Source organism: Mustela nigripes, chromosome 14, assembly GCF_022355385.1.
Source record: "Mustela nigripes isolate SB6536 chromosome 14, MUSNIG.SB6536, whole genome shotgun sequence".
NCBI lineage: Eukaryota > Metazoa > Chordata > Mammalia > Carnivora > Mustelidae > Mustela > Mustela nigripes.
Window position 1 is genome coordinate 42,653,076 of NC_081570.1, and position 27,405 is coordinate 42,680,480.

At 55.9% G+C, this 27,405-nt stretch overlaps 1 protein-coding gene across 20 annotated transcripts in view; it reads right to left on the reverse strand.

Annotated features, from left to right (window-relative positions):
- The window catches only part of LRP8 (LDL receptor related protein 8), a 77,602-nt gene extending 52,451 nt beyond the window's left edge, over positions 1-25,151 (reverse strand). For all 20 annotated transcript variants that reach the window (XM_059374808.1, XM_059374807.1, XM_059374805.1 and 17 more), the window contains exons 1-2: positions 25,018-25,151; positions 24,131-24,250 (exon numbers count right to left, since the gene is read on the reverse strand). In XM_059374808.1, coding sequence (XP_059230791.1) covers positions 24,131-24,250; positions 25,018-25,150 — 253 coding nt within the window. In that variant the 5' untranslated portion in view covers position 25,151. The remainder of the gene's footprint in view (positions 1-24,130; positions 24,251-25,017) is intronic.
- Between the last annotated feature and the right edge of the window lie 2,254 nt (positions 25,152-27,405).

Genomic DNA, 27,405 nt, shown 5'->3' on the forward strand with positions numbered 1-27,405 from the left:
CCCCTGCCCCCAGCTCTCTCCTTGGGCACATTCACCCCCTCCCCGTCCCCTGCCCCCAGCTCTCTCCTGGACCTGGCTCTCCACAGCAGCGCTTAGGAGGTGGGTAGAGGGTGGCCAAGGCATCACTCCCTTCGAGAGATGAGGCAGCAAAATGCTTGAAGGGCAATGGATTGTGCCAAGGTCACAGGGCTTGAGCAGGACTGGAACCCAGCGGTTTTATCCCTGATAATGTACAAGGAAATCAAGGGTGGTAAGGTTGCTGTGTGGCCTCAGACAGCCATCCCCCTTTGCTGAGTCTCAGTGCTGCTGCCTAACACAAGGACACTGAACTTGGGGGTCTCAGCCCTCACCAGCGCCCCCCTCTGCGCATGGGGGCTGTTGGCAGAGCAGAGGGCAGAGCTGGGAGCCCAGAGCTGGAGTTCTAAGAAGGGGTGATTTCGGCTGGCAGCAGCTGGGGAAGCCCATTCTGGGAAATCCAGAATTTCCAGAATTTGATCCAGAAGTAAAAGACAGATTCTAAAAGCAGATGGAGAAGGAGGTTTCTGTTTTGACTTCTTTGTGCAGTTGGAAGGAAATGGGGTTCACTCTCAGAAGGCCTTCAGCATCCCAGGGGCTGGGTCTAGCGGGAAGGGGGAAGGAGGAAGCCACAAACAACCCTGTCCAGCAGCTTCCTGGGGGAGATGGCCCCTGGGTCTCCAAGCTCCATCATCACACTGCCCACCGCGGGCTGCTGACATCCCATTCGGCTTCAGCTGGCGGGGAGCCTGCGCTGCACCAACAGCAGGCCACCCAGCACCCCGGAACCCCCAGTATGACTATGGGTGAGTTACTTAACCTCTGAGCCTCCATTTCCTCACCTATGAAATGGGGGTAAGGGGAGTTACACCCCTTGGGGGGGGGGGCACACATCATGGGACACTGTAGATGTGGAAATTATATGGTGACGCCTACAGCCCACAAAGGCCACGGAGCTCTGGTCAATGATGGTCTTGTGTCTCATCATCTCCTCTGTGGACTTTCCTGCTGGGATTCTGGAGGAGAGCTTGGGTTGCCTTCCTGCTGGAAGGGGAGAGGGCTAGGGGCAAGTAGACAAGAAGCTTGGTTCAGAAGGGAGAACATTCTGGGTCACCTGAAGTGCTGGGAGCAATGGGGGGTTGGGGAGGTGGTGGTGGTGGTTAGGCTCACCAGGAACCAACTAGGACTACAGGCAGAACATACCTGGAAGTCATACCCTCGAGGCCATGTGGTCTAACACTTACATTTGTAACGGGGGAAAATGAGACGAGAGCGGGCTTAGGCTACCTGGCGATCACACTCCCAAGGCAACCTCAGGAAAGCAATTACACTCCTTCCCAAGACGCAGTCATGGAGCAAAACTGCAGCTTCCGAGGCTCATAAGAGTCATGAAATAGACTTAGAATCACTGAACAGAATCTTTAATTCCAGAAGAGGACCTTAGAATCTCAACACACACAATCTAAAAGTACTTAAACCCAAACGGCCCCATTTCAGGACTACGGATGCACAGAATCTGTCCCACTTTGAAATCACAGAGAGAATCTTAAACTCCCAGACAGAGAACAGAACCCTAGAAGGTTCTAATCCAGGTGCCAGGAGTGGCAAAGGCCTGCCCCTTCCCCCAGTCCGTACAGGAATCCTCTGTTCCCAGCGCTGACATATGGCTATTCTGCCCTCTTGAATGCTCTCAGCGACAGGGGACTCAGTCAGCTGTGCCGGCTGGAGGCTGGACGCGTTCCTTCCTCTTGAACAGAGAGGGAAATAAGTTCTCAACAGGGGATCCCCACTTTGTACAAATGGGTTTTTCACCCCTCCTTGTTTTTTGGCTCTGGTCGGAAAGATTCCTAGGGCAGTGGAAAGGAGCCAAGAGCTGCCACAAAATGACTTTAACCACCAGACAGGCTGGTAATAGGTTTCGGTGGGAAAAGAGGAAGGAGAGGGGCGATTAATTCCAACTTGCTACGCGATAAAGGAAATTAAGGCATAATACTGAGAAGGCAGCAAATCTATTAACCTGTACGGAATACCAATTACTTCAGTCTTCTCAAAATTGCTAGAAATAAAGAGAAAACCCCAAAAGAGAATGTGATTGTGGCTCAGGGCTCATCTGGATTAGGCTGTTTGTTTGCCCTGGCACCCTAATGATGGGAATGAAGGAAAATTCCCCGTTTCCCGGGAGACGGCTGGGCCAGAGTCGGGGAGGAAAGGCAGGCCCACGCGTTGCCACTGGACCGCTTGGCAAAGAGCTCAGGGCAGAGGGGATCCCCAGGCACCCTTTGGGGAGAGTTTGGTGCAAGGGACCCCAGGGCCTCCCCATGTCCAGCACATACCCTTAGACATACCCTGTTCTGGAAGGGACCAAGGCAGAGTCTGATGATCCCCCTTTCTAACTGGAAACTCTTAGATCTCTGCTGCTGGAAGCCAAAAGAATCAAGCAGGGGGCCTATGGCATACAGGTGTCCTGCTAGCTACTGGCAAGCCCTGCAGTTTGGTTAAGACCTTCGGAGTTGGCCGTGTCTCAGGGTGCCAGTCCTGCAGAGCAGGGGCTCAGAGCTCTGGCCGAGACCACCCACCTATTCTGAGGCCGGCCATGGGGGATGCAGCGTGGGCAGAGTTAATGGCCATGGGCCACAGCTCAGTGTCTCTGGCCAGGGGCCCCACAGGAGAGCCGTAAGTTCTCTAGGCCAGATCTGGGCAGAAGAAGACAGACAGGGCCATGGGAGGCAAGTAGAGAGAGGGAGTGGGGCAGGTGCCCAGTAGATCCTCAGATCCCAGTGGCACACTGGCCCAGACCTTGGCCGCCTCTGCCTCTTCTCAAAACCCCTTACCCTGAAGTTCTGAGCCAGGATGGGAACCCCCAACAAGATAGGTCCCAACACAGCCTGTGTGTAGGGGAAGACACTTCTGGAAGACCCTGCTCCCTGAGCATGCCCACGGCCCCAGGATTTCCACCCACTTCTGTCTTTTCTTCAAGTAGACAGTTTTTCCAAGTACAGGGGTTTGGCAGACACTAGTCTGCTGCCCACTACGCACCTCCTCCCACCAGGAACAGGTTAAGGAATGGCGGCTCAAATCCTAGCTTTCTCCCCCTGAGTAGCTGTGTGACCACTGGCAGCTTACTTGACCTCTCAGAGCCTGCGTTTTCCTAATCTAAAATTGCAATGTTGAATCCTGACTTGCAGGGTAGTTGGTGAGCTATGTCTATTAATTGACATAGGGCCTGGCACTTAAAAGATACTCAGAATATTCTAGTATTTCAGAAAATAGGAATATTAGAAAATGTTAGATGGAACTTCTAGCTTTTCTCAGCTGCTCCCCCACTCCCAGGATTTGTACACAGTAGGCCCTCAAGGAGTTCTTGTTACAGTTCTTAAGGGGGCCTCAGGAGGCCTGGCCTCTTGTCAACCTAGGTCTCCTGGTTCCTCCTTACTTGGGTTTTTCCATGTATAAGTAGAAAGGCTAGGCCTTGGAGAGCTGCATAGCGGAGGGCAGCTGGAAAGTGCTCTGTTGCCCATTTCTGGGTGAATGATGAGCTTGTCCAAGGTCAAGCCCAAGGGAAGCTGGGAGGCCAGGGGGTCATGCAGGCATATCTTCCTCATTCTTTGCAAGTTCCCCCACTCTCCTGTGAAGTCTTCCACATCCCCACATAGGATCCAAGGCTTCTTTTGGTCACAGATTCACTATGATGTATTGTCATTTGACTATCTTTCCCCATCAGACTCGCAGCTCACTGGGGATGGGACAGGCCTACTTGGCGGGCACCAAGGGGACACGTGGGAAATGTGTGTGGGATGAACGAGCAAATGAGCACAAGCAGTCTCAAGGCTGGGTCTTTTCTATTTATATAGAATTTACAGGTCGAGGAACAACCATATGCACCATAGGGCATTCTGTATACACAGTCAAAACAATAGTCGGTAAACCATTGTTTTGAAAGTCCTTCATTCATGCATAATGACCCGGGGCTTCAGGGGATAACAAGTTCTCTCCTGTGAGTTGGCGCTCTCAGATCCTTCCCCCGCCACAAAAAACTCCTCCAGGTCCCTTTTTGCCCTTTCTAAAGACAAAGAGCTGTGGGTCGGGAGGTCTGGGTTCTGGTCCCAGCTGAAGGGTCATGCAGCCTTGAACAAGGCACTCACCATCTCTGGGCCATCATGCCACCATCTGTTGTTCTTCGAGCCCTGTTCTCGCTCTACTTCATTGTATGAGCCACAGTGGGAGGCCAGAGCTGGAGGACAGTGCTAGAACCCAGGCGGATGGTTCTGGAAAGGCTCACAATCTGTAAAGCTAGGGAGGGCACTGGCCTCCATCTAGGATGCTGCCTCCCAGCCTTCTCCTCAGGGGGCCCTGGGGACATGTGACCCTGATTGCAGTGTGATAGCCACTTCTGGTCCAGACCCTCATCTCTCCAGAGCACCTTGGAGTTTACAAAGCTCTTCACCCACACCTCCTCATTCAGTTCTTACAACCATCCTACGAGGCTCAGAGAGGGACAGGCGAGGCCTGGGTTAAACAGCTTTCTATCTGCCCAGTGTTCTGCCAGTCCAGCAGCCTGGCCACCTCCTCCACAAAATGGGAAGGATGCAGGGGCTACAGTGCAAGTCCTGACCTTGCCCCTGGCCCCACCCTGCTCCCACCCAAGCAGCCCTGAGAAATGGGGCCAGTTCTCTCTCAAGAACATCTCCAAACCACTATGAAAATCTGACAGCATTACAGATGCCACAGGCAAGAAAACGCTGACCAGTGGAGTGGAAAGAATACAGCACAGGGAGTCCCAGAGCCTCAGCTTCAGTCCAGGCCCCTCCACACTTTGGCTCTGTGCTTGCACAGGCCTGGGTTTCCCCATCTATCAAAAGGCGGGGTGGGTGGGGGGGGGGGTGGATATGAATCCCACACTGCCTGCCCCCTGCAGGCCGTGTATATACTTGCCAGAGCTCCCCTTAGCCCACCCGTGAACGCATCTCCCCCACCCCCCATCTGTGATCAGCATCCCAGCCAGGAGGGGTCAAGAGGTTGCCCCTCTCGGCACACAGCCCAGCTTGACTCGCTGCCCCTAGCAGTGAGGCCCAGAAGTGTGAGACAGGCGTGCAGACCCTCGGGGTCATGCACCCAGAATGTGTCCTTGCACAGGAGCACACGTGCACACAGAAGGACACACACTGTCCACCTACACACTCAGATGTGCGCCAGATGCCAAATACACTCACACGCATGCCACACTGTGCCCATGCCACAGCACCCGGACGACACAGCCACACACACACAGGTGGCTTCGTAGAACATTTGCACACTACAGACAAATATGCATAGATTTTTCTGCTTCTCTTGTGACAGCCAGATGGTGGGATTCTCCCAGAGGGCTACCATTTAATGCTCTAATTAATTAAAAAAAAGTCTAGGTACCCAGAGCCTGGATTTGTTCCAAATGTCTCAGGCATGGCAAAGCTCAAAGCCAAGGAGGGAAGCAGGTCCTAGGGGGAGGGACTGTGAGACCAGAGAGTGGGAAGGGCTCGCACTGAACTCAAGAGATGCTCTACCCTTATCTGGAGGGCTGATGCCTAGCCTGGCAAGGGGGCTGGGCTCAAGGGCCATCTGCCTAGATGCAGGCCTGGTCCTGGTTCCAAGAACGCCCCATGATCCAGGACAGAGACAGATCCCTTCATGGCATCCCCGGCAGGGCTGTCCAGCCTCAGTAGACCGGGAGCACAGTCCCTGCGGAGGCTGTCAAACCACCCTGCAGTTCTGGGGCTCATGTCCAGATCCACACTCAGTCTTTAGGGGCCCTACTGTGTGACTTCAGGACATCATGGGATGACACAAAGCACAGAGCCACTGCAGTCTGCGGTGTAAGATGGATGAGGTGGAAAGATGATGGGCAGGTCCGAAGGGATTGGCAGTGCTCCGGGCCCTCCTGCTTACATGCCTCCAGGGAGGGGGAGCTTACCACATCTCTCAGCAGCCTGCTCAGATGGGCTCAGTGTCTGTCCTCTCCAGGGTCTCCCCTTGAGCCCTGGCTGTTCTCTGGGCCACAGGGCCCAGGTGGGTCAGGTTGGCGGGAATCGTAGAGGACTCATCCCCGGGCTCTCCTCTGACTTTCCCAGGGGCACGTGCTTTGCTGCTGGGTGTTTGGGAAAATGAAGCAATAAATTTACTGCCTCACTTATGAGTAATTTGCTGTCAGGAGCTCTGCGTAAGCAGAGGACTGAATTAACGAAGCTTAATTAACATTAATGTTGTGACAGATCTCAACCCTACACGGAAATCCCTCATCCCCGCAGCCCAGGCCCTTGCCTGCCGCTTCCGGGCTCCTGTGGGAGGTGACAGGCCCAGAGAGGGCTCTGGGAGCTGCTGATGGACGTGCTGGGGGTGGGAGACTACCTCTTTCCTAGGATTAGGACGGATTTGGGATCTGGGAGCTGGAGGCTTGCAGGAGATCAGCATGGGAAGCCCGAAGCCTTTGCAATTCCAATTCCAAAGGAGATTTTGGGCTAAGTCCTTCGTCCCTGCCTGGTGCAGTGGCAAACACACAGACCTCAGAGCCTGAGCAGCCAGGGCTCGAGCCTGCCACTCACAAGCTGAGTCACCCCACCCCTTAGCACCTTGCCATCCCTGTTAGTAGAGGGACAAGGGTGTCAGGGGATTCATGGGTCACACGTAGAGAACAGAGGTATTCTGGGATCTTCATTTCTGCCCTTCCCTCCTGAGCAACTGACTACTGGGCCCTGTGGCCGTCACCTCTTCTAATGCTCCCATAGTCCTTTGAGGACAAGACTGCTATTGCCCCATTGTACAGATGAAGGACTCGAAGTATTAAGAGAGGCAGTGATTTGCCCCAGGTCATGCCGAGAGTCTGGGGTGGGGGGTAAAGGGAACCACAGCTCCCACTATACTCACTGGGGAGCCCGTGGGGATCAGAGTGCTGAGGAGAGGGAAAGTTCGGGAAGTAGGGACATGCTGGGGTGGGCACAGGGCCTGGCAGTAATGTTTGTGGAATCAGTCTGTGAATGACAGAGAAAGGGGAGAAGTGTGTCCCACCAGAGGGGCCCAGGAACGTGTTTCTCAACCACTAAGACTTATTAAGTTGCCCCTCTCCCTCCGCCAAGTGCCCAGCCTGTGACGTGCTCTGGGGAAGAGAGAAGGTGCATGTCCTGCTCTCAGGATAGACACCACCATCTCCTCTTGGCTTTCCCCCAGAGCACCCAACTGAGGTCTGGCACAGGAGACACACACCATAATTTATCATTAATGACTGCCATTTTTAATATTAACAGGGAGGATAATTCTGACCAGGAACAACTTTAGGGAGCAGCAGGAGGCCCAGCTCCCACCCACCTACCTGCCAGCTCGGGCCCTAGCCATCACCACACATGTCTCAGGGCACTGACCAGGACGGCCCATGGTAAGATACATCCTTGGGCTCATGGTGAGCCTGGTCTCTAGCTGAGGATGGGCTCTGGGCCTCAGGTCCCTGGGTCTCTCCTGAAGGATTGCCCAGTTGAAGTAGTGTGTCAAGGATCTGCCTGAGAATAGTGTGGGGAGGAAAGGAGGGGCAGAAGCTGGGACAGGGGTCTGCCACAGCCCCCTGCTCCAGGAGGCCTTCCTGGCCCACTGGGCCAAACCCTCACCTCCTGACTTGGACATCAGCTCTGATTACTGATGACCCAGAGATGAGTCCAGTGGAGACCCAGACCCGTCAGATGCCATGGAGGAGAGGGGTGGGCTTGGGGTGTTTCTGGTCTAAGACTGCTCTAAGGCAGCAGGATCAGCAAGGGGCTCTGTGGCCCCAGTAATAGGCCTAGGACCCATGAGGCCTCTCAGAATAGAGTCTGAAAGAACTCTGTTCAAGTGGGAAAAGCTGCCATATAAGGAAGTGAGGTCTCCTTCACCCCCATACATTCATTCAACAGGCACTCCCTGGACCCCTTCCTCTGTGCTGGGCCCTGCATGGGACCGGGGTGGGGGAGCGGGTGGTGTGCTAGAACAGACAGCGTGGGACCTAACCCCGCCTGGGGAAACCCACACCCTAGAAAGGGATGCCAGAGGTCCCAAACCCACTCTAGAGGCAACCTCCCTTCCCCAGTCAAAGCCTAGAGAAAAATCAAGAAACCTTGCAAAACCTCTGGGCAGCCCAAAGAGGGGGTGAGTTCTGGCCCTGCAGATATGAGGCTGGGCCCCACCTGCTCTGAGCCCCCCATGGCCATGATCCCAAGGAATTCTGGGTCCTGATTCACCATGATCACAGCTCAGCCCTAGCCACCCTCCCTCCTGGCCCACAGCACCTGCCCAGTCCAACAGCCAGTGAGGGCCCAGTAAGAGGCATCCTTTGAGGGAGGGCCCTGCTGACACAGGGTATGGAAAAGGAAGGACTTCTACTCTATACTTGGGCCATCTATACTTGGGCAGGGGCAAGGGCACAGCCATTCCCAGGCAGGTGATGGCTTCACCCCTTGTCCATTTTCCTGCCTAGCAGCATTCACACCCCTCTAGCACCGCAGTTCCTGGGGAGCTGGCTCCAAGGAAGCCCAGCAGCCAGACCACCAGCTGCTGCCCCCCCCCCCTGCAAACCCTGGCCACAAAGCACCCTCCCCCCAGCTCTGCCCGCCTGCGGTGACAGCCTCTTGGCACCAGCTCTCCCCTTCCCTCCATCTGTCAGGAATTGGTGCAGACAGACTGTGAGAACCACAAGAGGAAGTAGCAGCTCTATTTGGACCCCTCCCCCTTCCCTGCCTCCCCAGCGCTCTCCCCCTACCCCCCTACCCCACGGCGGTCCTTTCGTTTCCCCCCTCCTCCCTGTGTCTTCCTTTCCCTTCCATCTGTCTCCATCTTTTCCTACTGATGAAGACACTGACGAAGTGGGAATGGAGAGGGAAGAAGGCCATCCAGCTGGTGACCCCCACTTATTTGTCCCCCCCCCACACCATGGTCCCGTCTCAGCCAACCACTTGCTTTTATCCCTCCATCCTGTGGGTGGGCCTCTGGGCTCCGTGTCTCCCTCTGTGTAGTAAATCCTGCCGGGTCCACCTTCTGGGGGATGCCAGGAGTCCCGAGGCAATCCCCACACGGGATGGGCCCTGTAAACTGTAGGGCCTTGTGGTCTCACCTTGTTTCTATTTAACGTGGGGCCACTCCTCTTGGAGTAGCAAGGCCAAATGGGATGTAGACAAACAGAAAAATGCCTGGAAGGATATGAACGGCAACAGAAAGGCAAGACGGGGTCATCAAGGCAAGGATCCTCACCTGCTGGAAGGGGAACTGGGAAGAGCTATGGAGACTGAGGCCCAGAGAGGGCAGTTGCAAAGCTGAGTTAGAGGGAGGATCAGAGCGATGGCCAGGAGCCCAGGCCTAGTCCATCTCGGCACCCCGAGCGGGCTGTTCCTAGCTCCTCCACACCTTCCAAGGGGTCTCTGTGTCTCCTGAATTCTCCCAAAATGTGGAGAAGGATCAGCTTTTTCCTTATTCTCAAGTGAGCTGTGCCCAAGTGGGGCAGCAGAACCCACAGGTCTGGGCGTGGTCCCACTGCAGACGTGGAGGGAGACTGCAGGATGAAGGGAGGCTGGGACTTTCAGCTGGAAAACCAGGACAGTAGTGAGCACTCCAGGACCAGTTAGTCACGGTGGGTAGGAGTCAGCCCTTGGCAACACCAAACTGCTGGGCAAATGCAGGCGTGGGCATTCTCCCGAAAAGACAGTAAACCCTATGCTCACTCTTGCCCTCTGTGGCCTGGCCCACAGCCCCAGAGACCAGATGGAAAGGAAGTTCTGGTCTCGCTGCAGTTTCGGGGCCCTGCAGGGCCCGTCTGACCCCAGACAGAGCACAGCTAGGCCCAAGGGTAGGAGGAAGTGCCTCGGGCCCACCACCCCTTTCACAGCCAAGGTTCCGAGGCGGGGAGCCGATTACTCAAGGTCACACATTGAGTTAGGTGGCCAACATTCAGAAGACAGGGCCTGCTTTCCATCTGTAGATTCCCCCAGGTCCCGGCAGGGCACGGGCACAGAACAGGCCTTCAGGGAACGCTGGAGCTCATTCTCAAAGGCCGCACACCAGGCACTTCCCCGGGACTCAAAGAAACACCCCGGCCTGGCACGTGCCGCGTGAGGAGTGGAAACAGGGTGGGAGGGGCTCTCGGCACGTGCAGGCCAGACAGAGCCCCACGCCTGCTGCCTCCCCGTCTCCCCTCCTCAGGCCCGGGCCCCAAGCCCTGAGGCCTGTTGTCTGGTATGAACCAGACGCTTCAGTGGACCAGCCCAGGGCAGAGAGAAACACAGGGATGGACACTCTGGAAATGGTGACTCCTGACATAAAGAGTCATTGGACAAGCAGAGGAAGAACCTTCCAGGGAGAGGAACCACATGTGAGAGTACGATGCCCCTGGGAAACTCCTCCTTGTTTTGGTTCCTGCTAGAGAATACAGTCATGGCGTTCGGGAGGCGAGTAGAGATGAGGTCTGGGGCCGGAGAGGTGTAGGTGCAGGTTAGGTCTCGAAGGCCCTGAATGTCAGTCAAACAGATTCCATCCTCTGCGTGGTGGATGTCCCTGTGGGATGCTGAGCGGGGACAGGACAAAGGTCTGCATGCTTGACAGCCTTTGGCTGCAGAGAACGGTCTGGAGGGGAAGGGCAGAGATGAGGCTGGCACCCCTCTAGTGGCCACAGTGGGATGGGGAAGGGCTTGGACTGGCCGGTGGCAGCGGAGGAAAGTAAGGAGCTAGCACCCTCTACAAGTGAGGGAGGCAGGGGCAGCGACAATTCTCAGGTTCCTAACTGAGGCCGGAGAGGTGCCTGTGCTACGCTGAGAACTTGGTCTCAAGGGCAGAAGAGGCCCATCCACAGCCCCGAGGGCCTGTGTGCTGGGCTGCAGGTCATTGTGGGGTCTGGGAACTGCTGCCCTGCTAACTAGAAGACCGAGGGGTCTGTGGAGCTGTCACTTGACCTCTAGGCATGGCACATCTGTCTTCGCTCTTTACTTCCCTGGGAAGCAGGTCACAGTGACAGGAGGTGGCATATAGAGACTGAGAGCATGCAGCCTGCCAGGCCCGGAGAAGCAGCGGCCCGAGAGGGGACCGGGCCTCCTCCGAGGCCTCCTAGGATGTCAGTGTCATAGCTGGGAAAGGATGCTGAGCAGGCTTGGGGGTGAAAGGGGAAGGCAATCTCTCTGAGCAGAGGCCCCAGAAACAGAGCAGGTCACAAGACGCAGGCCTGGTCTTCCTGTAAAGGAAGACACATTTCCTAACAGAAAGAGCTATCCAGAAACAGAAAAAGCTCTCTGGTCAGTTGTGAGATCCCTGTCCCTGGAGGTGTTTAAGCAGAAGTTGGACATCACCCACTCCAACTTGCAAGGCTGCTGAGGAAATTCCTGTACTGGGATGGGGTGGGAAGGCTCCTTTGACCAAATGAGGCTGTAGCTCCAGCCCCAGGAGCCAGAGCTCACTCATTCATTCACTGAACACATACTAACAAGGCCTGCTCTGTGCGAGGCTGGGGACAACGGGCACCAGAAGTGGCCAGAGCAGAACCAGGGAAACTTCCTCTTTCAACCTTTTCCACCCCCATGTGGAGTTGGCGGGGAGGGCGAGGCTGGAGCTGGGCGGGGGACAGAGGATGGAGGCCCTGGCGGCCTGCCCTCCACATCATGGATCTGTGCCCACCCCCCACCCCGCCCACCCCAACAGACCCAGCACTCGTATCTCCCTGGGCACATCTGGAGCATAGGGCCAAGGGCTGGGCAGGGTCAGACACAATGCAGCCTCCTCCTGCGCCCCACCCCTCCCCAGAGGTCCCCGAGGCTCTGGACTCATTTCCTAATGAAGTCCCTGGAAGAGCTCTTCCTAATTAAACTAGGACAGTAAGTTCTGGCCTGGGGCCACAGGGAAGAAGCAGGGACAAAGGAGCCTTTTTGGGGGCTCCCTGACTCCTCCCATTCCACAAGGCAGTGCAGCAGCCCAGCCCAGGAGGGGATCCTAAAGGACCAATGGGAGATGGAGGCTCAGAGAAGGAGGTCAACACCAACCAAGCAAATTGAGCACTGACCATGGCCTGGCACTGCTCTTCCTAAATTAACTCACATGGTCCTCCAACCACCTTGTCCGTTTGGTATTGATGCCTTCATTTGACGGATGAGACAAGGGATCAGAGAGGTGAAGTAACTTGCCTGAGGTCCCCCAGCTAGGAAGACATGAAGTATGAACTTGCCCTCAAACTGCCTGGCTTAAGGCTCTGCTGTCATCCGTGTCACAGTGAAGCCTCGCACGGATGACACAACACACGCAGGGGCGGTCAGAGGTAGGAGGGCCTGAGGGGTCTTCACATCTGGTGCTCCCCCCCATCTGCACAGACAGCAAAGCTTTGGACCGAGACAGGGAATCTGAATTTTAAAAGCTGCCCAAAGGGATTCAAACTCCAGATCCAACCCTAACTCCCTCCCAGTATAGATGGGGAGACTGAGGCGCAGGGGAGGGCAGAGACGTCCCCCCATCACTCAGCGAGTCGGTGACAAGGAGAGGCTACCTGGTTCCTGGTGTGGTTGCATGAGAGCCTGGAGGGACTGGCTCTCAATGGGGTTCAGTTAACCAGCAGAGCCCTCTGCTCTCAACAGAGAACCTGCAAGTGTGGGTGAGGCCAAAGGCCAGGGAGGGGGAGTGCAAGGGGCTGGGAGAGGAAGTGGCAAAACACGGGAGCAGCAACCACACCAGCTGGCAGACCTCTGTCCCCTGGTGCAGCCCAGCTCCTGGCGCTGTGGGACCCACAAGGTTTCAAGCACGACACAAAGGCCAGGAATTACTTAGCACTCACTGTACGGAAATGTGAGGTTCAGTTTGGAGGGACAGGTTTAAGGGCCCCCAACTAGGATGTGGAAGAACTACAAACGAAAGCCAGGTCTGGGGGGACTCTGGAGAGTGGGGTACACACTCTGCACCCTTGAGAAGCAGGCAGGGATGGGGACAGGAGACCATCAGCCATGCCATAGAAACAGTCGGTTCCAGCTAGCTCACGGGTATTAAAGAATCAGTGCAGTCAGACTCAGCAAGAAAATAAACAGGCAGAAACCCCCAAGGGGATGTAGGGTTTGCTGATAGCCAGTCAGCTCAGGCTTTGTGTACATGGTTTAGGCTACATGCCCTGTGGGAGAGGCTGGATTTCACAGGCCCTGCTCTTGAACTCTTGGCCTCAGGGAACAGGGGCAGTTCCTTGTACCCATCCCCTTGTCCCCCAACACCTTGGGCCTGGCCATAGCAGACTCCAGCTCCTGTGAACACACTGGTTCTTAAGGGAGAGAAGTGGGTCCAAGAGGAGTGCCCTACTCCCAATGAGCAGAGACCCCAAGAAGGGCAGGGACATGTCTTGTGTCTTGTGTCTCCACTGTCACTTGGGGAGATGGGAGCTGGGGTGAGGCAGAGGTGGGCCCATCGTCTGGGTCACGGGTTTATATCCACCGCAACTCTCTGGATGGGGGCAGGTGGGGACCAGACAGAGGGCTGCAGGCTGGGGCTTAGTGGGGGAGGCTGCTGTGGCATGGCAGGGGGCAGGCTGGGAACAGAGGCTGCTGGCGCCTCTCCAGCTACAAAGAATTCCCTGCCACAAACACCCAGCGGGGGGCTTTGGCTTTGACTCCGCTGGGCTGCCCTGGCGGGCGTGGGAGGAAGAACGTCACCTTGACCCTGCAGCTTTTAGTGCGTCCGGAATAGTCACCTGCCTCCTGAGACACACCCGGTCCTGGAGCACACACACCCTACCTACACACACACACACACACACACACACACACACATGCTGGTGCACAAGGCTAAGGGAGGCCTCTGAGGGTGATGGGGGCCACAGAGGGCAGCCTGCGGTCCAGGAAGTAGAAGAGGGAGGGACCAGCGCTGGCCTGAATGTACCTGGCATCAGGCCGCCAGGAAAGCCCACCCTTGGTCTCCAGCTATTCACTTGAGCAGCTTAACCTGGCCCTGACCGGGCCTTTCTGCCTCTCATCTATCGCCAACTCTCTGATGTTAACCTAGACTTGCTGGCGGAGTAAGACCCTGTCTGGATAACGAACTGCCAGGCCCGCAGTAAACCAGTCTCCGTGGCCTCGTCTGCATGGCCAGCACCCCCAGGCCACCCAGAAAGCTGTCACCCTGGGGCCCCTGAGGCAGACAGGAGCAGAGTGAGAGGGTTCATACATACTCTCCCGATCCACAGAGCTGCTATCGTCCCAGGCAGTTCAGTTCTCCCCACCGGCCAGTTGACCTACAGCAACTCCCCACCGGCCAGTTGACCTACATCTCCTTGCTGCCATTTGAGCAGCTGCCCCTCTTGTGTCCTTGGTGGAGAAGGAGGGAAGCTGCTGACAGTGCCTTCGGTGGGGCTGCTCCCTGTGCAGGGATCCCAGGGAAGGGGAACAGGGATGCTCATTGTCAGGGCCAGGTTCTGGGCTGAACATCAGCCTGCACAGGTCTGAAAGGTGGGCTTATTATCCCTGTTTCAAAGACCAAGGACCTGAAGCTCAGAAGACCCAAACCAGGAACCCCAGCTAGTCACGGGGCTGGTGAGCCTGTTACTCTCCATTACTCCAGTGCATCCGACCCGATCATGGGTGCAGGAAGAAGCAGAAAGGAAAGTGGCCCAAGGAACCTGGGCCTCAGGGCTGAGTTCTGGAAGTAGACCCTAAAAGTCCAGCTAACTTCCATCTGCCTGCTCAGAATCCACCCATGGAGCCAGTTGTGCTCCCGCTAACCCTTACCAGGAAGTGAGGAGCTTGAGGGCTGTAGGTTCCCCACCCCCAGGCCAGGACGGGGCCCTGAGCCAACTCCAGGGAGAAGGAGTCTGCTCAGAGGGCTGGCTGCAGTGCAGGTGGAGCAAGGACTGATGGGAAAAGGGGAACTAAAGTTCAGAGAGGGAGAGACACTTGTGCAGGGTCACTCAGCATGTGACAGGCAGAAACGGAACAACTGTTACAATGCTAGGGGGATGGATTCTACAAATATCTGGAGAAGAATGAAGACCAGTTTTGTTCCCTTTTGTTTTCCTTGTTGGGGGTGGGGAGTCCTTGGGGCCAGAACACAGTTGTCCTTTCTCCTTGCTATGCTTTCTGTGGCCTAGATCTTTCTACTTTGTCTGCCCCATGAGGCCAAGATGAGGGGACCCTATGCTCAAGGAAGAGGGAGGTCCTGCGGGCTGCCAGCCTGGCTGGGAAGGACCTTGGGGAGTTAGGGGTGTGGTGGTGAGGTGGGAAAGCGTCACCCAGAGAGAGCAATATGGCAAGGGTGAAAATGGACACATTCAGCAGTATCTTTCCTAGGAATTCATCCTAAGAATGAATGCACAAAGGTATATAGTGGAGGTTCCATACACCAACACTGCAGATTAGGAGAAAAAACAGAAGCAACTAAACACATGGCAATCCATAGGAGACTGTGTCATTAAGTTATAGAAAATTCTGGCAATGGGTGACTCCCTAGCCCTTGAAAACGATGACGGGATTCTACTGTAATTGACAAGAAAAGCCATGTTTGGTGTGGGGTGAAAACAACGGACATTAACACAGCCTCATTTTTGTTAAAAGGAAAAAATACATGTGTCCATGCATGCCAGCTCCCATACTGGGAAACACCTCTAGCAGGAGATGCCGCTTCCACGAAGGCAGAGCTGAGAGGGGCTCTTACCGTCCTCTTTTTGCTTTTCTGTATTGCTGGTGGTTTTCTTAAAATTCTAAGTATGAAATTACCTTTACATAATTGAAGTTCTTTCTTTGTTTTTTTAAAAGATTTTATTCATTTATTTGAGAGAGAGAGTACATACAGGCAGTGGGGGAGGGGCAGAGGCTGAAAAAGAAGCAGACTCCCTGTTGAACAGGGAGCCCAACACTGGGGGGGCTCCATCTCAGGACCCCGAGGTCATGACCTGAGCTGAAGGTAGGCACTTAACTGACTGAGGCACCCAAGGGCCCCCATAATCAAAGCTATTTCCATTGGAAAAATAAAATCAGTTGAAGTGGGTTTTAGCTTCGGCACTGCCAGCAGCTAGCTGTGTGGCCCGGTGGGGGGGAGCCCCAGGTCTTCCCTAAGCCTCAGTTTCCTCATCAGGATAATGGGGATGATAATTAACTCCTGTACCATCTTCTTCTGAGGATAGCCATGAGGCACAAAATGAAAAAGGCCATACTGTGTGGTTCTCACAGGGCGAGAGGGCAGATGCTGAAATCATCTCCACAGAGGCTGGGATAAAGTTTCTTGTAGTACCACAGGGCCAGTGACCAGGGGATCTTGGCCACATGACCGCTCCCATGGACACAGACTGGTAGTCTTCCAGAGAGGCTTTGGGCCATCTGTCCTGCCATATTCCAAGGGGCTGGTGTGTGGAGGGCATGAGGGATCATGGGAACCGGGAGCCTCATGGCCCTTCCTCTCTCCGTGAGTCTTCTAGTCACCAGAGGGCATTCCGTGGGGCCTGATGGTAGGATGAGTTCTGCAGCCTAAAAGCAGCCAGCTTGTGGGCATCTGGGTTGGGCCCTGCCAGGGACACAGAGGACAGACCAGGCACAGCAGATGGGGAGCTCACAGGGGGGCCCCCTTCCTGAACCACTCAAGCTACATGGTGATTCCTGGGGTCTTGTGGGAGGTCCCAGGCAACATGGCTGGGGGTTAAAACTATGGCTCAGGGCCCCACCTCATGCTTGAGGGCACCCAGGGGCTGGCAAGAGGGATGCCTGGGGTGCCTGGAAAGGAAGCAAGGTCCTCAGGCCACTCTCGTTGTTGTGACTGGATGTGTGAGCACCTATCACTTCCTTTCACTTGTGATAGACTGTGGCCAGACAGGCGTGGCCCAGTCCTGCCACTGACCTGCCAGGTCACCTGGAGCAAGCGACCCCACCAAGAGGTCTTTGTGAAGGGCAGCGATGAGGAGGTCCTGCCTCACAAAGTCCTCAGTGGCAAGCATACTCATTACACCTGTTACAGTTAACATCCGGATTTTAGAGGAGTTCCCGCAATCCAGGGGAAGCCAGACAGAGTCCAGCATGGGAGCCCAAAGCCTCTTCCTGTGCAGGAGCCTGTGCCTAGCCTTTATCCTGAGAACACCTTGTTCCCTGATCCAGCAAGGGAAGAGAGAGGACAGGGGTGGCCGGCGGGAGTGGGGAGCATGCTGTCCCGACTCAGTCCAGTGCAGGAACTAAGGACACTCTGATTCTGAGAACATGTCCCTGATGACATCTAGGGCCGATTTCTAGATACCAGCGCCTCAGTTGCAGCTTCTGAAGGCTGATCTGGAAATCTCCCAGGCTTGCAGGGTGAGCACTGAGGAGCCCCTGTGCTGGTGCCATAAGGCAGCCTGGGCCCTGCATAACTGCCAAGAAACCACCTGTGCTCTCCGGTCTCCAAGGGACCCAACTCACAAGACAGAGTCTGACTAAGGTCCCTACAAGATACACAGATCCCTTCTTAGGCCTTAAGGACCCCCAATCTGACCAGTATCAGCTTCTCACCCTCTTAAAGTGGGTGACATTTCCTCAGTCATGTTTATTCATTCATGTGCCATCCCCCAAATGCCTCCTCTGTGCCAGGCCTTGTGGTTCACTGCAAATCACTCAGGTGCTCCAAACAACCTGGAGCTCCTATGACACGGATGCACAAAGCCATGGGCATCCAGACCCAGCAGAGGTTAAGAAAGCTGGGGAAGGCTCCATGGAGGTGGCAATGAGCTAGGTTTTGAAGGCTGGGTAGTAGTAATCAGTAAGTGCAGAGATCTAGAATCAGGGGCATGCATGGGAGGTTCAGAGAAATGAAAACCACAGCCTGGTGGCCTCAGGGGATGGTTCTGATGGCTTGGGCTCTCGAACTTTCCTAGAGGAAGCATCCTTCCTCTCCTAGAGTGACTCACCTGTATCAGCAACAATTTGCCAGTCCTCAGTTTCCCTATCTGTATGCGTAGAACAGTAATCCCCCACCTCATAGGCAGTGGCCAAGAGAGGCCTTGGAAACTGTGGAGGGTCATACCCATGGGAGGCTGCACATGGGGCACCTTATTCTGGTGGTTCCATGGGGTCTCCAGAGAGGAGAGTCCCTCCCAAGCCAGACACTTGCAGCCCGGGGAGGCACTGCTGGACATTGTCACCACATCCCCACTTTCTCTACATCCTCTAAACCCCGGGTCCTCTGACCCCAACAGAGTAGACCAGTACTCAGAGAGGAAGAGTGTGAGGAAGAGTCCAGGCTTCAGAGCAAAGAGAGTTCAGTCAAATCCTGGCTCCACCATGTAAGCCTCAGACATTGCCAAGTCACTTCTCTCTGAGCCTCAGTTTCATCATCTGTAAAATGGGAATAATAAAAAACCAGCTCTCCCAGGGCTGTGAGTAGCAAAGCTAATGAGAGCAAATTTGCAATGTGGTGCCAGGCATGGGTTAAGTAGCCAATATCTGTTACGAGTAATTCCTTCCTTCCAGGGAACCACTTCTTTTAGAACCTCCTGGCACAGGGCTGGAGGAGCAGACAATGCGGAGGAGAATCCAAGACTGAGGGAAGCCCAAGGACATGTTGTGGGAGCTCAGGAACAAGGGGTCAGGGAAGGCAATCAGAGGGAGGTGGCATCTCCACCAGGCCTTCAAACATGGGGTGATCGGATAAGCAAGATCTGTAGGGCCCCAGGTCTGCCTTCCTGGGGGCAGAGCGGGCCAAGGGCTCTGACTGTTAGCCCTGGAGCCAGGAGAGCAGTCTGCTTGGTTACATCCCTTGAGGGGGACACAACCAACTCCATACACCCTCCTGTTCCTTATCTTCCCCCCAGGGCGCTTCTCTCAGCTTCACCTGCTGCTGCTATTTCCCCAAGGAGGGAAAAACTGTCAAGCCAGCTACCTGCTGACTCCTAGGGAGGACAGGGCCAACCCTCCTAAGGCCTACTGCACTTGCATCTCCACAGGCCTGAGAAAGCCAAGGAGCTCTTGGGGCAGAACTCTGTCCCAGGAGTGCCTGTGGGAAGACCCACAGGAGAGTCTATGGCAAACATTCCCAAGGCCTACAGGCGCCAGCCCCGGGGGGCCAGCCCTGGATCTAGAAGAGAGGGAAGCTTGGGGCCTGCTGGGCAGAGCCCTGGAGGCTAAATGGCTTCCTTCCCTTCCCAGGCACAGCCACAAGAGCCAGAGAAGACAGAAACCAGCCTCAGGATGAACACAGGGCCTGAGGGAAGCCATCCTCTGCCCCTCTCAGGGCCCCAGGCCACTCATCCACTGAGACCAGTCAGGCCTGTTTGATTCATTTCTTCCCTCAGCCGCTCCCTGGGCACCCCTCTGTCACTTTCAGGTCCCTCTAAGTGGCCTTGGGGCCATATCTACCATGGGTGGGCAACCAACTGCAGGGCCCTTCAGACATCTGGCTAAGCAAATGGGGTCAGGGGCAGCAGGGGGCTCTTGGGTGGCCTGCAGAGGCCCCCCGACAGTCAGGTACCTCGAGGCCTCAGTGAAGCTCCTCCCTCTGAGAACGATCACACCCATTACCATTCATTGAACACCTACTGCTCATCAGGCACATTCTCTCCTTTAATCCTCACAGTATCTTTGGAAGGGAGAGATTATTATCCCCCCAAGGACCTATCAGCCAAAGGATACAGCTGGGATAGAATGTCTTCTGTGTCTGACTGAGAGCCTCAATGAGTTATGATTTCAACATGGCTCCCTATGTCCTTTCTCTCTCTCAACTCCTGTATCTTGGCCTTGGGCTAGAGGGTAGCAGGGAGGGCTTCCTGGAAGCGGCGATACCTGCACTGAATCTTCTAAGAAGGGGATAAGATGGTAGTCAGCAGAGGGAACAAAAAGAGTGTCCCAGGTCGATGGGGTGACGTGTGCAAAGGCCCGGAAGTGAGAAGCAGTAGGAAGGCCAGAGTGAGATAGAAGCTACAGTTCAGTGTTGCAGGTTCATAGGAAGAGGCTGGAGGGGAGTGGCCACAGGAGCTGGTCACAGAGTTGCTTTTACCCCATGGGTATGTGGGAGGCTCAGGAAGACTCTGAGTGGTGGAGTTGCCTGGACAGATAGGAAATCACAGTTCAGAGAGGAGTAATACTGTCTGTCCAATGCCTCGATCCAAAAAGAAGATGAAGCTGGGCCTGGGGTCAGGAATGTGAGAATGGGGCCTAAGGCCAGGCAGCGCTCTGAAGGCCAGATGCCAGCTATAAGCCCCAGCTGGGAGCTGTGGCCAAGCTTTAATTATTTACAAGCCTGCTTCCCAGAAAGCCCCGGCCCTCCTGCAGCCTGGCCTTGCCCAGATAATGAACTCTCAGCCATGGGAGACTTCGCTGTGCCCACTCTTTATTAGACCTGGGATGGAGGGCTGATGGGGGCTGGGAGAACAAGGGCGACCTAAAGTAGCCTGAACTAAGTGGAGGAATTTGAGCACAAAACCAGTCTATGGGTATCCCCAGCCCAGCCATAGAGAAGCACAGAGATCTTCCCGGAGCTGGGGGGCCCGAAGCAGGGAGAGGGGTTGACGTCATCTCAAGAGAGAGAAACTGTGAGGACTTGCTGGAGACAGCACAGGTGCTGTAGTTGGGCGCCTGCATTCACACCCCAGCAATCTCACTTAAAAATCATATACCCAGGGCACCTGGGTGGCTCAGTCACTTAGGTGTCTGCCTTTGGCTCAGGTCACGATCCCAGAGTCCTGGGATCAAGGCCCGCATCGGGCTCCCTGCTCAGCAGGCAGCCTGCTTCTCCCACTCCTCCCTGCTTGTGCTCCCACTCACACTCTCTCTTTCTCAAATAAATAAATAAACAAAATCTTAAAAAAAAAAAAATCAGATGCCCTTAGGCTAGTTACTTAACCACTCTGTCCCTTTGTAAAATGGAGCTAATGCGGGCAGTTTGGAGACTTGCCCCATTTTATAGACGTGAGGAGCTCAAGGTGACACATCTCAGGAGGCCGGGGCCAATACAAGTGCTTAGTAAGTGGTCGCTGCTGTTGTTGTTACTCTGGGAGCAAAGGGCTGGCCAGAGACCAGAACCCCTGTCTCTGCCCCCAGACACTAAGAAGCAACAGGAAACCGGCCAAGGAGCCAACTGGCCTACGTGACCAGGTCCACACCCCAGGATCTCACCTCACTTAGCCTGGCTGGGCCGCCGTTGGGCTTCCTTGAGCCTGGGCCTCAGGCTCCCAGCCTTTTCCTCCACTTTGAAGGTCTTCTGAGACTGGAACTGAAGCCCCACAAGCATTTCACTTCCCCATCCTCCCAGCTCTATCAGTGTCTCTGGTAAGTGCCAAGTGCTAACCACTGTGGATGAATATCAGGACTTAGTGGCCCTTAGTTTGAGTTTTTGCTCCAACCCTGAGGAGCTATGTGACTTTGGGGGGAATCATTTCACTTCTGTGAACTCCTGTTTCCTTCTCCATACTATAGGGACCATACCACCTATTTTTAAATGGTAAGCCTTGTGGGAATGATATCAGTTATCATCTTTCAAGGCCTGGCTTAGCTATTTCCTCCTCCAGGAAGTCCTCCTTGGCTTCCTCAACATAAAAGCTTCCTCCCTCTAGCCTCCATCAGCTTTTGATATTCTTGGGCTGCATTATGGCCCGTTTGGGAGCTTATACTCATTTTGCCTCACCCAGACTTCACTTAGAATTGGAATGCCCATTTTGCAGGCCTATAGAGGTAGAGAGGTGGGGTGGTTCCGGCTCTCTCATAGGGTAGAGGGGTTGGAGTGCCAAAGGAGAGGATCTGATATAAGGTAGAGAGGCTGCTCAGGGAGGAAGCAAGAGACTTGAGGGAAGGGTAGTTCAAGGAAATTCAGTTTGGGCAGGCAGCCCAGCATGGGGCAGAGGTGGGGAGCAGGAATCTCCCCACATGGGGAAGGAGGGGATGAGGAAAGACCACTCTCAAACACATAGCCCAACTTAGCTACCCAAAGCCCCCACCCAAATTCTTCAAGATTTCTTTGTGGCTCCTAGGGTCCCTTTCTAAGGGGCTCATCCGTTCCCTTCTCTTCGCCCACCCTGTCTGAAGACTTTCCACACATTAACCTATGATGGAGGAACAGCAGCCCTATTTGGCAGATGAGGAAACAAGCTCAGAAAAATTAAGCCATGTAGGACTGGTACTGGCCAGAGCTCCCACCTTTTCCACTCCAAGCCATCTACCTCAGAAGGAAAGCAGGAGCCCAGATTGGCCAGGAGAGATCCCCTGGTCCATCTTCCCCAGAGCCTCCCATGGAGATGAGAAGCAACAGGCCCAACACACAGATCATGGCTTTCCAGCTCCTGGATCACATTCTTGGGTCCTTCTGTGCCACACTCCCCACTGTGACAGACAGTACCCAAGCTAGGAGGCACACGAACATCCTGACCAAGTTCTGTCACTCTCAGCTGTGTGACCTTGGGCAAATCGCCCCACGTCTCTGAGATAGCATCCCTATCTACAAACAGGCGTGACAAGAAAAACCCGCACAAGACTGTTGTTCTATAGAGCCAGGAAGATAAGGTGAAACCAACCCAGAACTGCAGTTTCAAGTTTCCTGCCTCATCCTTGGCACTCCCAAGGTCAGGCAACTCCCAGGGGGGAGACTCTATAATATTTTACCCCAGCACTGCCATTTTCACCGTTTCAGTAGCACTGGGGAACCAATGGTGAGGTTATGATTAGGCTTCTGAAATCGTTAAATTCAAGCTCCTACTTATCAACTCAGGAACTGTGGAGCAAGTAACTTAACCTCTCAGTGCCTCAGTTTCTTTAGCCTGTGAAACAGGCCTGCTGAGAAGAGTGGAGGAGTTCACCCGAGATAAGCACTCATCGCAGAGCTGGCACATGGTGAACAGTCATGCATGTGTCAGTTGCCTGACTTCCAACTACATTACTAGAACTGGTCCTCAGAAACAGGCCAAGGATCATGAGCCAAAGCGGTCAGGTGAGGAAATGAAGACAGGAGGAGACGATGAGCCCAAGAAACAGAGCCAACTCCGGACTGCAGCTGAGAATGCATCCGGAGGCTGACCAGCAAGCCCACAGAAAACCTCAAACACTCCACAATGCCTGTCCAGGTGTTCCTCCCTCTACCGCTCCTGCCACTGTGTGGTGCTGTGGATCGGTCCACCTGTTGCCCTCCCGAAGACCCTGTGGGGCCTCCCTGCCATATGGAGTGGGACCCTGCTCCAAAGTGCCCTGGGGCTGGCACCGAGCAGGCATTCCAGGACCATGAATGTACGACCCCCTGCCTCTGTTTCTAAAAAGAGTCCTGTTTTTCTTTCAGCTCCTGGAGCCTCACTTCATGGCAATCAATGCCTGCTAGCTCACTTCTGCCACCACAAACATCAGAAACCACAAGCATCGCAAGAAAGAACCTGCAAAGCTATAGCGCCCAGGTGTACAAGCAGCCCATCACCAAAGGTGGCCCGCCACGGCGCCCGTCAACAACTGAGCGCTCACGTGCAGTCTCGGAATCCTCGGGCCCTCTCCAGGAAGCAAACTCTTTCTCCCGGCCCCCTCCTTCCTGGTTTGCCCCATTGACTCATGTCCGCGCCCAGCTAGCAGGAGAGCGTGGTCCGCTCGCCAGGGTGGCACGAAAACCTCTACACCGTGACTAGGCAGAAAAGCAGCGGGTGCCAGCCAACTCCCGGGCCTCACAGGCACTTAACTTCCCAGGAGATGCGCGCGGGGGTGTGGCCGGGGCGGGGCCAGGGCAGGGCCCTTGCACCCCCGGCGCCTGAAAACGGCACACCCGCCCGCTCCACGATTGGCCGCTCTGGCCACGGGGGCCTATGGGGTGGTCCTCGCCTGGCCAATCAGGGGCCCCGGGGAGCCCATTCATTCACAAAAAAACAGCAAGACGAGGCCCGGAATTGCCTAGAACTTTGAAACACCGGCGCGTTCCGAGGGGCCAACGCAGGAGTCCAGGAGGGCTAGACGCAGGAAGCTAGACGCTTGCAGGGACGGTTGTGTCCCTGCCCACAGTTCCGGCCCGGCAACCCGGGCGTGGCGCGCCCTCCTCTTGGGCCACACCAGCGCCGGGCCCGGCCCTGGACCCCATTAGGACACGCCGGCCAAGCCACCCAACCCCCGAGGAAGGCGGCGCCAGGGCAGCTTCCCGGCAGTGAGGTCCAAGCAGGTGGCCGGCGGCCCCCCATCCCCGCCCCGTTCCCTTCCTCCCCAGCCGCCCAACTCACGGCAGTCATCTTCGTCGCTGTTGTCAGAGCAGTCGTCGTCCTCGTCGCATCTCCACACGGAGGGGATGCAGCGCTCATTCCGGCACCGGAATTGGTCCTCTTCACACTCTTTGACCGGCCCTGCTCGGGGGAGAGGGGGGCGTGAGCCGTATGCACGGACAGTGCAGTCCTGGCCGCAGGGAGGGGTCTACTGGGACGAAAGAAAGGAGGCGATAATGGAGCCGACGACCTCGGGGGGCCTCGGGCGCCCTGGATCCGGAAGGAGGGCAGAATGGTAATGCGATGGCGGGCTGCTCCGTGGCATTACGAGGCCAGATACAGTCGGTGTCACACGACTTGGGTATACCCCCCATTGAGAACACTCACCCGCACTCACGGCCCACAGTCAGAGATCTACGCAGACACAGACTCACAGGGAGCCCCCGCACACGCCGCGACACACGCAATGGGCGCTGCGGGCTCAGCCCCTCTTTCTCCGCCGCGCGCAAGGGTCGCCGGAAACGCATTGTCAGGCTGGGAAGTCGCCCGGCTCAGCTCATCGCCGCCGCGGAGCGCGCGTGTCAAATCAATCCCGCTGGCTGGAATCATGCAGCCCACCCGAAACCATCAATAACCACCCCCGCCCCCTCACAAAGTTCCCGGCCCGCCTGGCCCCCACTGGGCCCATCCCCCAGTAGCAGGTGCCAGAAGGCAGAGCCAACGACTCCGGGAGCCGTGGGGGGCGGAGGTCGAGAGCAAATTAAAGGATAGCTGGGTCCCGAGAAACCTATCCCCACCCCAGGCCCGGGCTCACGGAGCCCAGCGCAACCCGCAGCCCGGTCGCCGGGCCGCGCTTTGTTGGCGGCTCCGGCGGCGCAGAGCGGGGCGGGGGAACCAGCCTCACGCACCTTGGCCGCCGCGCTGTGGATCAGCCGCCGCCGCCGCCGCCGCCGCGAGCTGTGGGAGCCGCAGCGGCAGCAGCAGCAGCAGAAGCAGCAGCGGCGCCAGCGGCCGGAGCGCGCCCCGCTCGGGGCGGCCCATGGGCCGGAGCGCGCCCCGCTCGGGGCGGCCCATGGCGGGCCCCGTGCTCCGGCCGCCGCGCCCCGCGCACCCCGTGCGGCTGCCGCCGCTGCGCCTCAGCCCGCCGAGTCCTCGCCGCGGCGCCGGGGCTGCCGCTGCCCCCGCCGCCGCCGCCACCGCCACCGCTGCCGCCCGCCCCGGCTCCTCGGCTGCATTTCAAGCAGGTTCCGTGACGCTCGGCGGCGGGGCGGGCTCAGGCTGGGCGCGCGGCCCCGGCCCTGGGCGGCCGCCGCCGGCGCGCGCGCCCCCTCCCGCTGCCGCCTCCGCCCCCACGCTCCTCCCGCGGCTGCCGCCTCTCCCTCCTCCCTCTAGTCCTAGGTCCACTCCTCCCTCAGCTGGTGCGCGGGGACCTAGCTGAGGACCCGCTAGGCGCCGCAGATGCTGGGATGAGCCGGGCGAGGTCCCTGGCCCAGAGGAAGCAGACAGGCCAGGGGAAGCACCACTGGGTGCCTGGAGGCTAAGAGAAGGCTAAGGGGTGCGTAGGAGTAAATCTCGGTGGGAGGCGAGATGCTCCCTGGTGCGCAGGCTGTGCAATGTGCACATGGGGCAGAGGTGATGGTCGTGGATAAAGGTTAGCATACCGGGACGTGTGAGATCAGAGAGAAGCTCTGGGAGCTGCACTGGCCCTCTGCACCCCTCATCCGCTGCCCCCCAGATACGATGCATGCGTGTAGCAGGTTCGTGTGCCCATGTGCCTCTGTGCATGTTATGTGCTCATGTGACCACGGCTGAGGACGTGAGGCAGGTGGCTTGGTCCTGGCACACATACTTTATACATTCATCGTCTTTAGCATTCTCCGTCAGGCAAAGGGGTGATGAGGGTCACCTGCAGGGCAACACGCAGTGTTTGCTGTGATAGGGAAGGGAGGGGACTGGGGCACTCTACAAAAGGGATGTGTTATCCCTGCTTATAGGGAACTCAGATCCAGGGCCTTTGTTCACCATTTGTATAAAGGAGAATTCCCCTTCTCTAGAAGGTCACATCCCCAACCCCCACCCCCCCCCCCCCCAGGCCACGGTGCAGAGAGCCGGCCTGGGACTAGATTTTCCCTGCCTGCTGGTCAGTGAGGCTGATCCCGCACAACCTTCTTTGGAGAATGAGGTTTGAGGGCATTGGCCACTAACAGAGACAGACTGGCAGGTGTCTGGGCCCAGTGTAGGTCCACCCTCCCATCTCCTCCTGCCATTTCACTTCCATGGCAGAGGTGCAGAAAAAGGAGCTTTGGGAGCTGTTCGTCCCAGTCCTGGAAGCCACTGTCTGCCAGCAGCCCTGTTCCTGAGCCCTATTCCTTCCCACAAAGGACAGCCCTTTGGCAATGGCTGCGACTACCTCATATGAGAGGGGCACAGACCCCAGAGAGCCCAGCAGGCATTCTTGCCATTAGCCCTTCTAGCTTTTGTTCATTCAGTCATTTAACAAGCATATTCAGCCCTGCTCTGTGCCAACACTTCATGGGTTGACACGGTACCAGGATGGTGAAGTCCCTGACTGGAAGGGAGACCAACCATCCACACGCAGGCAACGAAGGACATCACACTTTCAACAAAAACTTAGGGAGCCCCTCTTCGTGCCCAGCATTATCTGCGGCCCAGGGGTAGAGTGTAGAAATACAGGAGGTCCCTCTTTGCTCTCTTGCAGCTTACAACTTACTTGGGAGACACAGACATGAAAGCAAGAAAACAAAAAAGCATAATTTCAGATAATCATAACTGCTATGAGAAAAAATAAAACAGGGTGATAGGATCATCTAAAGAAATCAGTTCCTACCTCTGGTTCAGTTTCTTCATCCAAAATGGGAATGATGACAGAATTCCTCTCACAGGGCTGTGAGGATTATAGTCAATGGAGAGATTATGCATGGACAGCATGAAGCATAAAGCTGGTACATTATAACTTAGGTATGTTACTATTATTCAAACAGAATTCCCTGTTCGAAACCCCTGATGACTTCCCAATACTCAAAGAATAAAGATTGAGCACAGGCGGTCATTGACCTCCCCTCCAAAGGAGGACCTTTGCTCATATGGTCTCCCCCAGATCCAGTTGTCTAGATGGACAACCCCTTGTTTCTCAACAGCCCCTCATCAGAGCTCCCTTTTCCCCACATTAAATGAAGGACCCAGAGCAGGGGACCATTAAAGAAGCAAGAACCATCTGGATGGACAGATAGAGGAGCACTGTTTATTGGAATAGCCATGAGGTTCTTTAATGTGTA